Source organism: Centropristis striata, chromosome 13 (assembly GCF_030273125.1).
Source record: "Centropristis striata isolate RG_2023a ecotype Rhode Island chromosome 13, C.striata_1.0, whole genome shotgun sequence".
NCBI classification, from domain to species: domain Eukaryota; kingdom Metazoa; phylum Chordata; class Actinopteri; order Perciformes; family Serranidae; genus Centropristis; species Centropristis striata.
Genome location: NC_081529.1, coordinates 31,451,496 through 31,466,803, shown reverse-complemented (window position 1 = coordinate 31,466,803; position 15,308 = coordinate 31,451,496). Strand labels below are relative to the sequence as shown.

Genomic DNA, 15,308 nt, shown 5'->3' with positions numbered 1-15,308 from the left:
TACACAAAATTATTAAAAAAAGACACAAAATGGCCCAAAAGACAAAGAATTACCAAAAAAGACACAAAATTACAAAAAAAGACTATTATTTAAAAAAGACAAAATTATTAAAAAAGACACAATTATTTAAAAAAAAAAACCCACAAAATTAAAGGTAATTAGTTTAGACTGGTGTTATTAATCACAATGAAAACTTTAAAAGATGATTATTTTTTAATGCATACTTTATGGCACAAATCTTGAGGTCTTGGAAGCTGAAACAAAAAGATCTCAGATTCATCCATGAAGCTTTCACACAGTCACACAGCACTGCATCACCAATATTAATGGCCATAATAACTACAGTTTGATATTTTCTAGCTTTGTTGGTCAGTCCACTACTTTGGTTCACAGTCACAATTCACAATATCTCGACTATTGGATAATTTTGTACAAATGATCAGGATGAACGCTGGTCACTTAAGTGACACCCTGACTTTTTCTTTAGCACCATCATCAGGTCAAAATTTCAACAAGTTTAACTCTTGTGCCTCACTAGGGACATTTTTGGCATTTGTTATTTTTGTTGTAATGCATATGTCATGAATTTTAACATGGGTGTGACAAGATTTTATTATAATTTTATTAGTGTTTAATTTTAGAAGTTCAACATCCGCTTCTATATATACAAGTACATCTCGAAAAATTAGAATATTGTGAAAAAGTTCAATATTTTTTGTCAATTATTTCAGAAAGTGAAACTTTTTATAGATTTATTACACATAGAGTGAAATATTTCAAGCCTGTATTTCTTGTAATTTTGAGGATTCTGGCTTACAGATAATGAAAACCCAAAACTCAGTGTCTCAGAAAATTAGAATATGATATTAGATCAATAAAAAAAAGGATATTTTAAACACAATGTATGAGTTTCACTTTCTGAAATAATTGACAAAAAATATTGAACTTTTTCACGATATTCTAATTTTTTGAGATGTACCTTTACATCTATAACAAACAGTGTATCCATTATAATATAAATATATAATAATAGTTTATATATAATAGTAAATAATCTTAAGGTAGTTTGACGCATTTTTGTTCAATGATGGAGCAATTTTTTAAAGCAAGACATAAAATATATTTATGACCAAATAAAGCAAACTATTGACATTCCCATCAGCCTCAGCTGTATTTTTTTAATCAACTTAATTTTCAACGTGAAAATAATGAGCAAATGTTAGCTTAGTAACAGGCTAAATTAAGGTGAATAATTGACCTGCTAGCTCAACATTAGCATATTAGCATTAATCGCTAGCATTTATCAATCAATCAATCAAACTTTATTTATATAGCGCTTTTCATACATAAAAATGCAACACAAAGTGCTTTACAAAAAATAAGAAAAAACAAACAATAAAAATGACAAAACCCACCCCTCCCTCCCCCACATACACATCTGTAAGTACACATACACAAACATGCACACACGCATTTAGTCATGCACGCACACAAACACACTCAGACTCACACACAGCACATATTGATTGACAGTGTAGAGACATGGCAAGGCACCGAGGATCCAGATGAGGAAAAAGCAACCTGTGGGAGCATCCACACTGAGAGGTGGCAGAGCCCACGGCCATAGAGGACGCCGTCACAGAGACCACCGGGACCCGGGGAGACCGAGGCGGACTCCACACATGGTGCAGAGCCGCCCAGCCCCCCGGGCCCAGGGAGTCCCCAAGACCACATCCCCATGGGCAGACCCAACACACCCCCCAGTGAGGGGGCCCCCATGAGGAAACACTGGAGCTAAAGACTAAAAGACTAAAGGACTAAAAGACAACAGGACAGAATAAAAACTAAAAGACTAAAAGACAACAGGACAAGATAAAAACTAAAAGACTAAAAGACAACAGGACAGGATAAAAACTAAAAAACTAAAAGACAACAGGACAGGATAAAAACTAAAAGACTAAAAAACAACAGGACAGGATAAAAACTAAAAGACTAAAAGACAACAGGACAGGATAAAAACTAAAAGACTAAAAGACAAGATAAAAACTAAAAGACTAAAAGACTAAAAGACAACAGGATAGGGTAAAAACTAAAAGACTAAAAAACAACAGGATAGAAAATAAAAGATAAAAACTAAAATACAACGGGAATAAATAAATAAATAAATAGTAAAATAATCAGTTAAAAGCTAGACCAAACAGGTGGGTCTTGAGCCTCCTTTTAAAAACATCAACAGTCTCTGCGGTCCTGATGTCCTCTGGCAGGCTGTTCCAAAGGCGTGGGCCATAATGGCTGAATGCAGCCTCCCCGTAGGTTTTAGTTTTAACTCTTGGAATGATTAAAAAGGCCGGTGCCAGAGGACCTCAGGACCCGCGAGGGTTGATATGATAAAAGCATATCAGATAGATAAGATGGCCCAAGACCGTTAAAACATTTAAAAACTAATAAAAGAACCTTAAAATCAATCCTGAAACACACGGGGAGCCAATGCAGTGATTTTAAAACCGGTGTAATGTGCTCCCGCCCTCTGGTCCTCGTCAGCACGCGTGCGGCTGAGTTTTGTAATAATTGTAGGTTGTGGATGCTGTTTTTGGGAAGACCAGAGAGCAGGGCATTACAATAGTCTAAACGACAAGAGATAAAAGCATGCATCAGCACCTCCGTGTTGGCCTGGGAGAGAAATGGGCGGACTCTGGCTATGTTCTTAAGATGGTAAAAACCTATCTTTGTTGTATTTTTAATATGAGGAATAAAACTTAGCTCAGAGTCAAAAATGACGCCCAGGTTCTTTACACATTGTGAGGTTTTAAAATCTTGTAGTTTTGGTAAAACTTTCTCTCTCTTGCCTTCAGGACCGATGACTAAAACCTCTGTTTTGTCCTGGTTGAGCTGTAGGAAGTTCACTGCCATCCATGACTTGATATCTAAAATACAGTTTAAAAGGGAATCAATTGGCTCAGTGTCATCAGGAGACACGGCGATGTACAGTTGTGTGTCATCAGCATAGCTGTGGAAGCTGATGCCGTGTCTCCTGATGACGTCCCCAAGGGGAAGCATATACAGATTAAAAAGAATTGGACCTAAAATTGACCCTTGGGGAACCCCACACTTGATTTCATGTGTTCTGGAGGAGCATGTATCCATACTTACAAAGAAACTTCGATCTGAGAGATAAGAACTGAACCAGTTAAAAACAGTACCAGAGAAGCCGACCAGGGTTCGGAGTCTGTTTAATAAAATGTGATGGTCTACTGTATCAAAGGCGGCGCTGAGATCCAGTAGAACCAAGACTGTTAATTTCTGTGAATCTAAATAACACCTGAAGTCATTTAAAATCTTTAAAAGAGCTGTCTCGGTACTGTGGTTCATTCTAAAACCAGATTGATATTTCTCTAAAATGTTGTTTCTATTTAAAAAATAATTTAACTGGTTAAAAACCAGTTTTTCTAAAATTTTACTTAAAAATGGTAAGTTGGATACAGGCCGGTAGTTATTTAAAATGTTGGGGGTCTAAATTACTCTTCTTCAGAAGGGGCTTCACCACTGCCGTTTTGTAGGCAGTGGGGAAGACACCCGTCTGAAGAGAGCAATTCACAACATTTAAAATCTGTTCCTCAAAGAAAGCATAAAATGATTTTAAGAGCGATGTGGGAATAGGATCTTAAAGGCAGGTTGCTGGGTTTACTTGGGAGAAAACTCGACCAAGTGTCCTTGCATCAACCAGGGCAACACTCTCCAGTGTTTCCTCAGATAAGAGCGATGGTTCAGGTGTGTAAAAAGTTACATTCTGGGATAAAAGACTGGATCTGATACCATCGATCTTACTTCTGAAGTGGTCTGCAAAGTCCTCGCAGAGGGCCTCTGATGGTGTCATGTGAGCTTTATTAAAACTAGTGTTGGTTAAAAGATTTAGCTTTAAGCATCTGTGTAAGTTCCTCAGGGCTCAGAGAAAGAATGTCCACTGAACATTAATTTGAAAATAATGCTAATATATTTATTTAAAAGTAAAAATGCATGCTTGCAGTTTAAGTTCACATTAACAATTAAATGTAAGCAATTCAATATCTATGCAAAAAAAAAACCAAGGCTACTTTTATTGTTTCTAATGTTCAGACTTTATTGGAGGCAGTTTTGTGTTTCGGATTATAATATATTGCATCTAAATAAGGACAAGCTAAATATGTACTCATATTTAAAAAAATATTAATGTCTAGTCCAGGGATGGGCAACTGGAGGCCCGGGGGCCACATACGGCCCGCACCCTCACTTGAAGTGGCCCTCAGTAAAACTACATGCATTTGAACATGAATTCTTAAAAGTGCAGTGTAAAAATGCACAAAATGACTTCTTGCATTAATGTTGTTCTGCTGTTCTTGCACTGAAAAAAAAAAATCAGTGTTTTTTTTTATTTGCTTCAAACCTTTTGTATTCATATTTATACTGTTATACACTGCAAATTATTTGGTTAAGATAAAACAAACTTAGATTTAGAAGTTTAAGATAATTTATCTTGTTTTAAGAGTTAATTTCAACAAGTGTTCAACAGGCTTATTTCTAGATTTAATAATCTTAATTCAAGAAATCTTGTCAAGTGAAATTATCTGTCCATGCAGCAAGAAAATTTCCCTCAGATTTTGTCTTTTTATCCTGTTTTTGCACTTTTTTTGCAGTATACATGCATTTGAGCATGAAATATGTTAAGTTACTGCACTGTAAACATATTTAAAATTGCAGTTTCATTTAATTGCATTTAAGTTGCCCATCCCTGGTCTAGTCGAACCACTTGAGTGCTATTTCTTTAAACTTATAGAAAACAGAAGCTTTCCCCAGACCATATCTTTATTATAGTTGTACAGTATATATCTTCTATGTGACACATTGATGCAACTGTATGATCCACAATCATCTATGTACAAATGTAACGAAGGTGCAGAATTCTCGGGTTAAAAACTGGGACAGAGCTCGGCCATCAATGTTCACAGCTGAGGAAAGTGGGAACCAAAACTGCAGACACAGCTCTTCTCTAACAACTGAAACTAAAAGGTAAACATGAAGTGTTGTGTTGGTCGACCTGTTGGGACTGAGGGCAACAATTCATAAAAAACACCATGAAGCATACAGACCAAAAGGATTAATAACAAGAGGTTAATTTAATCCCTAATTAACTTTTGACTGAATCTGTCGACTTTGTGAATACAATAATTTGTCCCTGTGCACCATCGTGTTAGGAGGGAATCAACAGAAAAACCAATATGCGCTGCCTGCTTAGATAAAGTTGAAGTAGATGAGTCTTTGCTGCTCCAATGGCCACATGGACGTCTGACTGGAGGTGATTGGTGCACTGGAACATCCTCCTATGATTCAACTTGGCAGAGGAACAGAGCAGGTGATCGTCCGTTTAACTCTCTGCAGGGCAGGGCTGGGCGGGGTGAGGCGGGGAGGTCCGTACCGATCCGTCCAGAACCTTTGTCGGCCTCAAATCCAACACCCAAACCTCCTAAACCACCTGTCCTTTTATAATGGGGCTGTGCTGCTTCACCCTTCTGCCCTCTGACCTACTGATGACGCTCCTCAGTTCCAGGAGGACCTTTTACCTTTAAGAAGGAAAGAAAAGTGTTGCAAAATGTTAATGTGAGCTGGCAAGTCAGTCCCTGTTTCAAAAATGACGAAAAACCAAACAATTAACAAGGTTTGTACACTTTTTAAGTGGTGAAATTCAAGCACTTTTCAAAGACTTTCAAAGTCAATTTCAAGCTTTTCCAGTACCTTTTAACAGTTGTAAATGGCATGTTTTAGATGAGTACTTTGATAATAAAAGGGGTAATTTCACTTAACCATACCACCAGCGATGGTATTACACTTTTAATTTTTTTAACCAAAAAATACACAAAATTATTTTTAAAAAAAAAGACACAAATTGACCCAAAAAAAGACACAAAATTACCAAAAAAAGACACAAAATTACCAAAAAAAGACACAAAATTACAAAAAAAAATACGCAAAATTACCAAAAAAAATACACAAAAAATACACAAAGTCTATAAATTATAATAATATCAGTATATATATATATATATAAGTGTAAACTTCTTCCTACTCCCTTTTGAACATGTATGATTTAATTTAATCTTATTTTTAGTGTTTTTGTTGACTTTTACATGTTCGAAATAAAATTCTCAAACAAACAAAATGCATCACATTTCTTTGTTTAGAACAGAACAGAAAGGGTGTTTTGGGATAAATCAATACTAGTCCGACTTGGTTTGTGGCTGAATGGGAAAACTAAACAATTTCTTAACCTGGAGAAGAAGCCTCCCTCTTGTTTTAACTCTGCTTCCTTCTTATCATGCTCGTTTTGCCTCAGACTGCTTACCACTGCTGCCCCCACCTGGACAAAGATTAACACTGCATCAGCCAGGCTGAAGACTGAATGCAACTTCCTCTCCTTAACACATGGGTCTCAAAGTTGCGGCCCTCGTGACGATATTTTGTGGCCCCCACCTTGATATGAAAGTTTAATGTGAGTTTTATATGAATGGCACTTTATCGCGTTGTGTGTGGAAGGAAGCTTTGTTTCACTTGTTTCTATGACTACGGTAACAAAAAGAAAGGCAGCTGCTACCGGACCGTTTATTATCTGCCGTGTTGTTGTTACCGGAAGAAGTGGAAATGTGATGTAATGTAATTTTGTGTCTTTTTTTGGTCATTTTGTGTCTTTTAAAAATAATTTTGTGTCTTTTTTTGGGTCATTTTGTGTCTTTTTTTGGTCATTTTGTGTCTTTTTTTTGGTCATTTTGTGTCTTTTTTTGGTCATTTTGTGTCTTTCTATTTGTTTTTTTTTTAGTTTGAGACCCCGGCCTTAACATCAGCAGATCAGAGATTTATACCACACAAATACAGCAGCATTAAATGGACAGGTAGGTAAAGCAAGAAGTGAATATCCTTTTAAAATTTTTTTTTTTTTTACCTGTGGTGGTGTTAGTGACACCGTTCACGGTCCCCTCCACCTCTGTCTCGTCCTCAGCGTAGCTCATTAGCAGAGATCTCTGTCTGTCCGACAGCGTCCTGCACAGGAAAACAATGTCTTATGGTCCGTGTGATCGGGTAACAGTTTTTATCTCACTTCAATCCCAAAGCCCTCCTTTGTCCCCATCTGGTACTCCAGCACTTTCCAGATGCTCAAAGCCCTTATCATCAAATCTAAATCGTTACTATAAACATAAGCAGGTGGTCGTCCTCATGACGCCATAGAGTGATTGTGTCAATGAAACACAACACCATGTTTCTAGGAATGGATTTTAATTCAGGTATATATTTCTAACCTTGAAAACAGAGTGGTTAAAAGTAGGGATGCACGATATTGGATTTTTTGCAACTCATTTAGCCGATTACGATACCGATATTTTTTCCCCACACAACTAATTGCAGAGATCTTCATCTCTCTTCTGTAGTGGAATCAGCATACAGTATTATGGTGCATACTCTTATCACATTTGTTATGTAATATTCATTCCCTGGTGCAAAATAAGAAAAATACTTGATGCTTAAAACTGCATACTTATTTTTGACAATTGCTTTCAAATAAAATACAAAAAAGATACTTAAAACTTGGATGATGCTCTCCCTGAGATAATCAATAACAATACAGGGCAAATTTGGCCAATTTCACAATTTACATAATAAGTAAACATGTGCTTAAGATGCAACAGAGAGGTGATGTGCAAACAATAAAAAATTCCGAACATATGACAGACATAGGCGCCGAGGTTGTGCATTTAATCAGGTAAGCAGCACCACATTATTTAATTGGTTTATTATATCGGCGTGTTGGCCGATAGTTCATTTTTAAGCCAATATCGGCCGATACCGATAACATGCTGATAATATCGTGCATCCCTAGTTAAAAGTAAGGGTAACACTTAACAATAACTAAATAATGTTTATAGATGTTTATAAACCAATTATTAACCATTTACAAAGTGCTTTACATATTTGTTAAATTTTTTCAACCAATTTCTTAAAGGTATACGAATAATTTCAAAGTCATTAACACACTTAATATGGTGTTAAAAATATTAAAATGGGTGCAACTAAAGCTATTTATAAACAATTAATTATAATTTAATTGTTTGTTTATGGTAAAGTAACTATAAACTTACATTAATAGACATGTTTATAAATGAATATACATCTATTTGCCATTTATACATGATTAAGTTAGTTAGACATTAAGAAATTATGTATTTACCATTCTAAATGGTCTATAAACAGTTTATAAATGATGATTAAACATTAATAAACTATCTGTTTACCATTTATAAACGATGGTTATTGTAAAGTGATACCAAAGTAAGATTTTTCCAAATATTTTAGACTTTGAAATCCTAGTTATAAATGTTTCCTGGAGCATAAAGGTGACAAAGCTGTGTGTTTGTCTTACTTGGGTACTTTTATTTTGACATGGACATAATGGTCTCCGAAGCCGTGGCCGCTGATCCGAGCGATCCCCTTCCCGGACAGACGGATCCTCTGGTCTACCTGGATGCCTGCAGGGATCTGGACACATAGAAAAATATCCAATCGTTCATTTCAATGTAAGTGTTTGACTTGTTCCCCCTTTGAGAATGAGAAAGTCCACTGTGTCTACTTACTGATAGGTTTAGTGTTTCATAAAGGCCCTGTGCTCGGGCCGTGCCGCCCAGGATGGCTTGTGCCACAGAGATTAAAAGGTCGGAGTGGACGTCTGCCCCGTCCCTCCTGAACACAGGACTTTTCTGAACCTGGAAACCAACACAGGACACGTCACAACCAATCACACGTGGAATCAAAGCATCAGTCTTAATCCTTTATCGGGCAAAGAACTATATTTGGTAACTTCGGGTAATATTTCGAGAGAAAAGTTGCAAATTTACTAGATTAAAGAGACAAATCTACAAGAAAAAAAGTCGCAGATTTAAGAGATTTAAAGTGGCGAAAAAAATGGGAAAAAAAAAAAAATTTTCTCGCAGATTCACCACTTTAAATCTCACATATCTGCGAATTTCTCGTAATTTGCCACTTTAATCTCGTAAATTTTTTTCTCAAAATACTATTTTCCTATATTTTTTTTTTACACATTCTGGCAGTATGTAATATCCTCCAATATTCTCTATGGTTGAAATTTGGAATTTGCAAGTATTTCAATGAGTGCCCTATTAAGGGTTAAGAAGCAGTAAAGCACAGGTTGTCTGAACTGTGTTGATTCTGAGTCAAACGGCTCAGACGGCTCAATGTCTCTTACAAGACGAGACAATCCCATTATAGCAGCTCTGAAGGGAACATTCACTCCACGGAGAGCTCATTTATTCCTGGCCTGGGATTGTTGTGAGATCACAGTGTTTCCCACAGGATTTTTGTGAGATTGTGGTGGGTGTAGGGCTGGGCGACATGGACCAAAAGTCATATCCCCATATATTTAGGCTGAATATCCGATATATATCCTGATATTTTTATCGCAAAGTGAGAGCAAATGTTCAGTCAAAGTCAAAGCCAAATATGACATGTCACAAGTAGTTTACTGTATAACAACAGGAGGATCTTTTCTTTAAATCAAAGCTCCATAAAGTGCACATTTAAATAAAAATATATCATAAATAAAAATAGCCTATGAAATAGAATAGGCCAATGGTGGTATAGTTTCTACGAAAGTAGCTGAAAATGCAAATACCATATTTCCTCAAATAATCGCCGGGGCTTCTATTAATAAAAAATCTGTTTGGGACCCAGCTAATAATAGGGGCAGGCTATTATTTGAAGGAGGCTTTTATTAAAAAAAAGAAAATCAGAGCAGCTCTGACCGGCACTTTTTAGAGTGTTTTACACAGCACATTGTAGCCAGTTAGCCGGATGTCGGCCATATTGGAAGTACTCGGATGTAAACAAACAATGAACAGCACGCTGAATGTTCATTTTAAGCAGGATTTAAAATGTCTAAACTCCTAAAAAGCCCAGAAGAACGTGTGTAAACGTAAAAAGGTTTTGTTTGTATTATTATGAAAAGTGTTGTTATGTTTTTAAGGGAGTTGATGAAGGTACTCACCCTAAATGTGATGAAGATCTCCTTCTTACCAACCGGCATTCTGACTGTCTGACCATCCTCCACTCCTTAAAGCAGAAACACAGTCAGGTTAGATACGAAATCTACATGCATTTCCATTTTTCTAAATCTGGCATAATGAAACTAAACTGGATTTAAAAAAACTACCAAAAAAAAAGTACAACATCAAAATGATGTATTATGTTCAGCTGTCTAGCTGCTTTTTAAAAAAAAAAATGTAAATCTTTTTTCTTTATGCACATTAACAGGCAATTAACATCAAAGGAAAACAAATCAAAACATCTTGAGATTGGGTCTCATCTGTCACACAAATAACACTGTAAAGGGTATTGCACATATTTTATCTGGTTCAGTATTCCAAAAAAAAAGGGATATTTTAGATAATAATAGTGTATAAGAGTCTTAAGCGATATAGTTGGTAACCTTCTCATAAAAACAAGTACTTTTAGCTGTAATTGGGCAGTTATATATTCCATCATGTAGACTGTGTAGCTGCTTATTAAATTATTTTTTGTGGACAATAAAAGCCTTAAACATCCCTGAATTCAGGAAAATCAGCAGGAGAGCTGACAGTTTTAGCCTCCGATACGCTGCTGGGTGATTTTTCATGCTAATAATTAGTGATAAGAAAAAATCCCTCGGAGGTATTGACAATGTGCAAACAGTAGAGCAAACAGTTGAGTGCGACTGACCTGCAGGCACAGGAACCATCACCTGCTTCTTCTGCTTGGTCTGCCCCGCCCCCCCACACGCGTTACAGGGAGTGGAGATGACTGAGCCTTTGCCGCCACAGCGCCGACATGTGGAGCGCATCACGAACGGGCCCGTGTTTATGGTCTCCTGCATGGTGGACCACACATGTGATTAGTGATAAAACACAAACAGACTGTGAAGAAAGAGTTTTTCAGAGCTCTTACCATGCCCGAGCCGTTGCAGTAGTGGCAGTGCTGGACTTTAGTGCCTGGCTCGTGGCCTTTACCATCACAACGGAGGCAGGCTGCTTCTACGGTAACCGAGAACTCTTTATTGACTCCCTTTGCTGCCTGAGTGAACGTCAGGTCCATGATGTACTGTGTCGAAAAAAAGAGGGTGTCAGAAATCAATCACTTTTAACCCATTTAGGCCTAAAACGGCTGGAAAAAATGCCTGTAAAACCTCTGGGCGATTTTAAAATAACCCCCTAAAACCTGAAGTTTTTCTGGAAATTCAACAGAAGTGTCAACGCTTCTACTAAATAATAGATTTTTCAGCCTCTGTAGCAGATAGAAATGAAATTCAAAAAGTATTTGAGAGCTTATAGCTGTTATATCTGAGCTCCCTCCGCTATAGTCGTCTTCTGCCATGATTTCAAAGTTCTGGAAAAGTCCCATGTGGCATTGCGACACTCCCACATGTATTCTCATTTTGTCTTTCTTGGTTGTTTTTTAGTCATTTTGTGTCTTTTTTTTAGTTATTATTTTTGTGTCTTTTTTTTTGTCATTTTGTGTCTTTTTTTTGGTGATGATTTCAGTTCTGGAAAAGTCCCATGTTGCATTGCGACACTCCCACATGTATTCTCATTTTGTGTCTTTTTTGGTCATTTTTTAGTCATTTTGTGTCTTTTTTAAGTAATTTTGTATCTTTTTTTTTGTCATTTTGTGTCTTTTTTTTTGTCATTTTGTGTCTTTTTTTTGGTGATGATTTCAAAGTTCTAGGAAAAGTCCCATGTTGCATTGCGACACTCCCACATTTATTCTGATGCATTTCATTGGCCAAGAGACTGAAAATAGGTGGAAAAAACTACAAATACTACAAAACGACGTATCCACTTTCCCAGCTTTAATGGTAAAATAACACAACAGCGCCCCCCTGGTTTTAATGGTAGAAATGCGGTAAAGCTTTCCCGCCTTAAATGGGTTAATATGCATCTATAAAAATCGAAGACACTTTTATTCCATCCCACCAACCTCCTGTGGCTGTTCAAATATGGCATTGAAGTCTCCGAAGCCACGGCCTCCGGAGAATTCCCCAAAGATCTTGCGGAAGAGCTCCTCGGGGTCAATGCTGCTGGCGTGTCCAGACCACTGGTGCTGCCCTCCACCGGCATAACCCGTATCAAAGCCTGATGAGCCGTAGGCATCGTACTGCTTCCTCTTTCCTTCATCGCTCAGGATCTGAGAGAAACACATCGCAGAGTTTCAACGGTGCATTTGTTCTAATTAGATTGTTTAAACTGGATTTCAAAGAGGGGAAATATACAGTCCAAGTGTGAAGTGACAGCTTGAATAAAGACGGAGAATAAACCTCGTATGCTTCAGCCAGCTGAGCAAATTTCTCCTTGGCTTGTGGGTCGTCTTTGTTGGTGTCAGGGTGATACTTTTTGGCCATCTGAGGGACAACAAACACAATGTCAGCTGCTGTGATGATTGGTTATCTGGAGAAACGATACAAGCTGTGAATGTGTGTCGGGCGGGAGCAGACCTGGTAGTAGGCTTTCTTGATCTCTTTCTGGGTTGCCGAGCGAGGCACGCCGAGGATCTGGTAGAAGTCCTGCTTGCTGCTAGCAGGGGCACTTGTGTGAAAGGACAGTGTGCAGGAAGCATGAGGCGATTTTAAACCTGAAATGTGAGATTTAATAGTTAAAATTGGTTAAATTAGAGCTCGGATTATACAAATCATCCATATTTGCTTACAACAGTGTAAGAAGGTATTGATAAACTTGAGTGCTGCAATATTATGATTTTAGATTATATATATATATATTAATCCCACAGCGGGGAAATTTCTTTGTTACAGTCGACCACACAAATTGCACACAAAATAATTTCCCTTTTAGATAAAGATAAAACAACAACAATCAAATAGAAAAAGACATTCATTTGTGATGCATGCAGAGATTCATTGCACAAAAAGTAGTGCTATGATGTTGGATGTTACAGGGACTGTAATAAATGCAAATGCAGATTCAACTGTTCTGACTGCAGACTTAATGCACAATGCTAGTGTGTCCTTTACATTAACACACTTTTTCTAAAATTAGACTAAAACAAAAACGTGCAAATAACCAGCTATTTTATCAGAAGCGGCCAGGAGAAGCAGGTCATTATCTCTTATCAGTACCAGCTGAAATAAATACATATAATTCATCCCAGTAACTGACAGTAGCATCTTAAATCGTCTGCAGGGCATTGTTATTTACAGTTTTATTTACTACTGTATTTACCTTTAGGCTGAGCTGATAAAATCATCCGACAAATAACAAATATTTCTTTAAGACAGTCTGACAGGTTGACCTTATCTGCTAGAACAGTGGTTCTCAAATGGGGGTACGCGTACCCCTGGGGGTCGGTGAAGGCACTCCAGGGGGCACGTGAGAATTTAAAATATACATTTAAAAAGTCGCATCCATGCAAAAATCCTTTAAAAATAATTATTTAATAAATATCGTAGGAAAATATAAGTATACATTCATAAAAAAATAATTGTATATATTCAGTAGGCTATTCAATTACATTATCCTAAAAGCCCAGAGTCTCCCCCATACCAGGATGGTTTGACCCAACCTGTCATATGACACCTGGCAGTTTTAAATGGTTATATGGTCACTGTTTTTACTATAATAATTTGAATCACTACACAAAAATGCTTTGCCCTGGTTAGGGGGTACTTGGCTAAAAAAAAATATTTCACAGGGGGTACATCACTGAAAAAACTGTGCTAGAACATTCTAGAAACACGCTTGTTTGTAAAGCTGCAGCACTTGCAGGAGGTTCAATTATGCTAGTCCTTGCAGTTACAGTAAGGGGAAACACTGTTACAGAATACGACGCTAACTATGGACGCAACACTGGCATCACCTTCTTGCAAATTCAAGTTGATGACTGTAAAAACCAAAGTTAGCCTCTACGTGAATAAAAGCAAATGTATTTTGGAGTTACACGCTCATTTTATATTTCATACTCTTGTGAGACCTCATAAAGCTAGTTAAGTAAGTTGTTTTATCCTGCGTCATATGAGTAAACCACAAAGTACAAGACATTTAGCCTAGCTTAGGCTAACCTAGCCTAGCCTAGCCTAGCTTAGCCTGTCCTAGGCCAGTACCATATGTACCATATGAACCACTCACCTGACAGCCCTCTCAATGTCAACGCTTTCCCTGCTCCGACACACATCTGGCTCCCTCCCCGCCACAGTTTATCCGCTCCCAGGGTAGAAATACTTCGGACCCCTCCATGGCCAGCGCAGACAGCAGCCCCGGCGGCCCTGCGGTGGCCGGAGGACACGATAACTGTAATCCAGCGTGAGGAGCAACGAGCAGCTGAGGACGCCATCATTCCTTCTCCTGCCGCCGCTTCGGACACACTGCGCATGTGCGGGCCGGAGGGGGCGTCACCGAGGGCGCGAAGATGTTCAGCTTGAGTCAAGATGGTGATCTCTCAAGAAAAACGAGTTGTAAAAAGTTCATGTTCCGGTGCTGTAAAGTCATGTGACGGGTGCTGACATGTCAAAAACTAAAACTCTGTATAAACAGGCTATGGTCAAACTATAAAAGAGAGAAAATGGGACAAGGAACAAAAAGTGCGAAGAGGCTTATGAAAAAAATAAAAAGTGGGATGTTTTCTCCTCAAATCATCCATAAAAGCTTCAGTTTCCATATGGTTTGGGAGAGTTCTTATTTTGCTGGCAGCCATAGTCCCAATAACCCCTTTATATGTATATATATATATATATATATATATATATATATATATATATATATATATATATATATATATATTTTTTTTTTTTTTTTTACACTGCTCTCTCTAATTATGGATTAGTGGATGGATCCACAGCTAAATGTGTACAGTCTTTCCCTTTATATATATATATATATATATATATAATATATATATATATGCCTATATATATTATCATTATTATTATTACTACTACTTCATTTATTTTATTTCATTTATTTAAATTTTTTTGTATCAGTATTATTATTTTCTCTCCTTATTTTCCTATCAATCTACTGCTCCACACTCCAGTCAGTAGGTGGCGGTAATGCACCTGTACGTTGGTCTGACAACCGCCAATAAAACTCAAAAGAAGAAGAAGAAGAAGACGCGTTCTCTTGTGTTTCGGGAGGGGGGGGGGGGTAAATCTCCGCCCAACCCCGCCCAAGCGGACAGCCCCGTGAAGCAAACCGAGCGGACCCCGCGCCGCCAACCTGACTGTCAGCTGCAGCAGC

At 37.6% G+C, this 15,308-nt stretch overlaps 1 protein-coding gene across 1 annotated transcript; it reads right to left on the bottom strand.

The window, feature by feature from the left end:
- Positions 1-5,535: 5,535 nt before the first annotated feature.
- Positions 5,536-14,438, bottom strand: dnaja3a (DnaJ heat shock protein family (Hsp40) member A3a). Its single transcript, XM_059348198.1, has 11 exons — positions 14,202-14,438; positions 12,557-12,693; positions 12,380-12,463; positions 12,043-12,249; positions 11,014-11,166; positions 10,789-10,936; positions 10,079-10,143; positions 8,652-8,780; positions 8,441-8,556; positions 6,968-7,065; positions 5,536-5,594 (listed from the first exon to the last, which is right to left on the bottom strand). Exons 1-11 carry the CDS (start codon positions 14,407-14,409, stop codon positions 5,572-5,574), a joined length of 1,368 nt encoding a protein of 455 aa, XP_059204181.1. The 5' UTR covers positions 14,410-14,438; the 3' UTR covers positions 5,536-5,571.
- Positions 14,439-15,308: the final 870 nt, after the last annotated feature.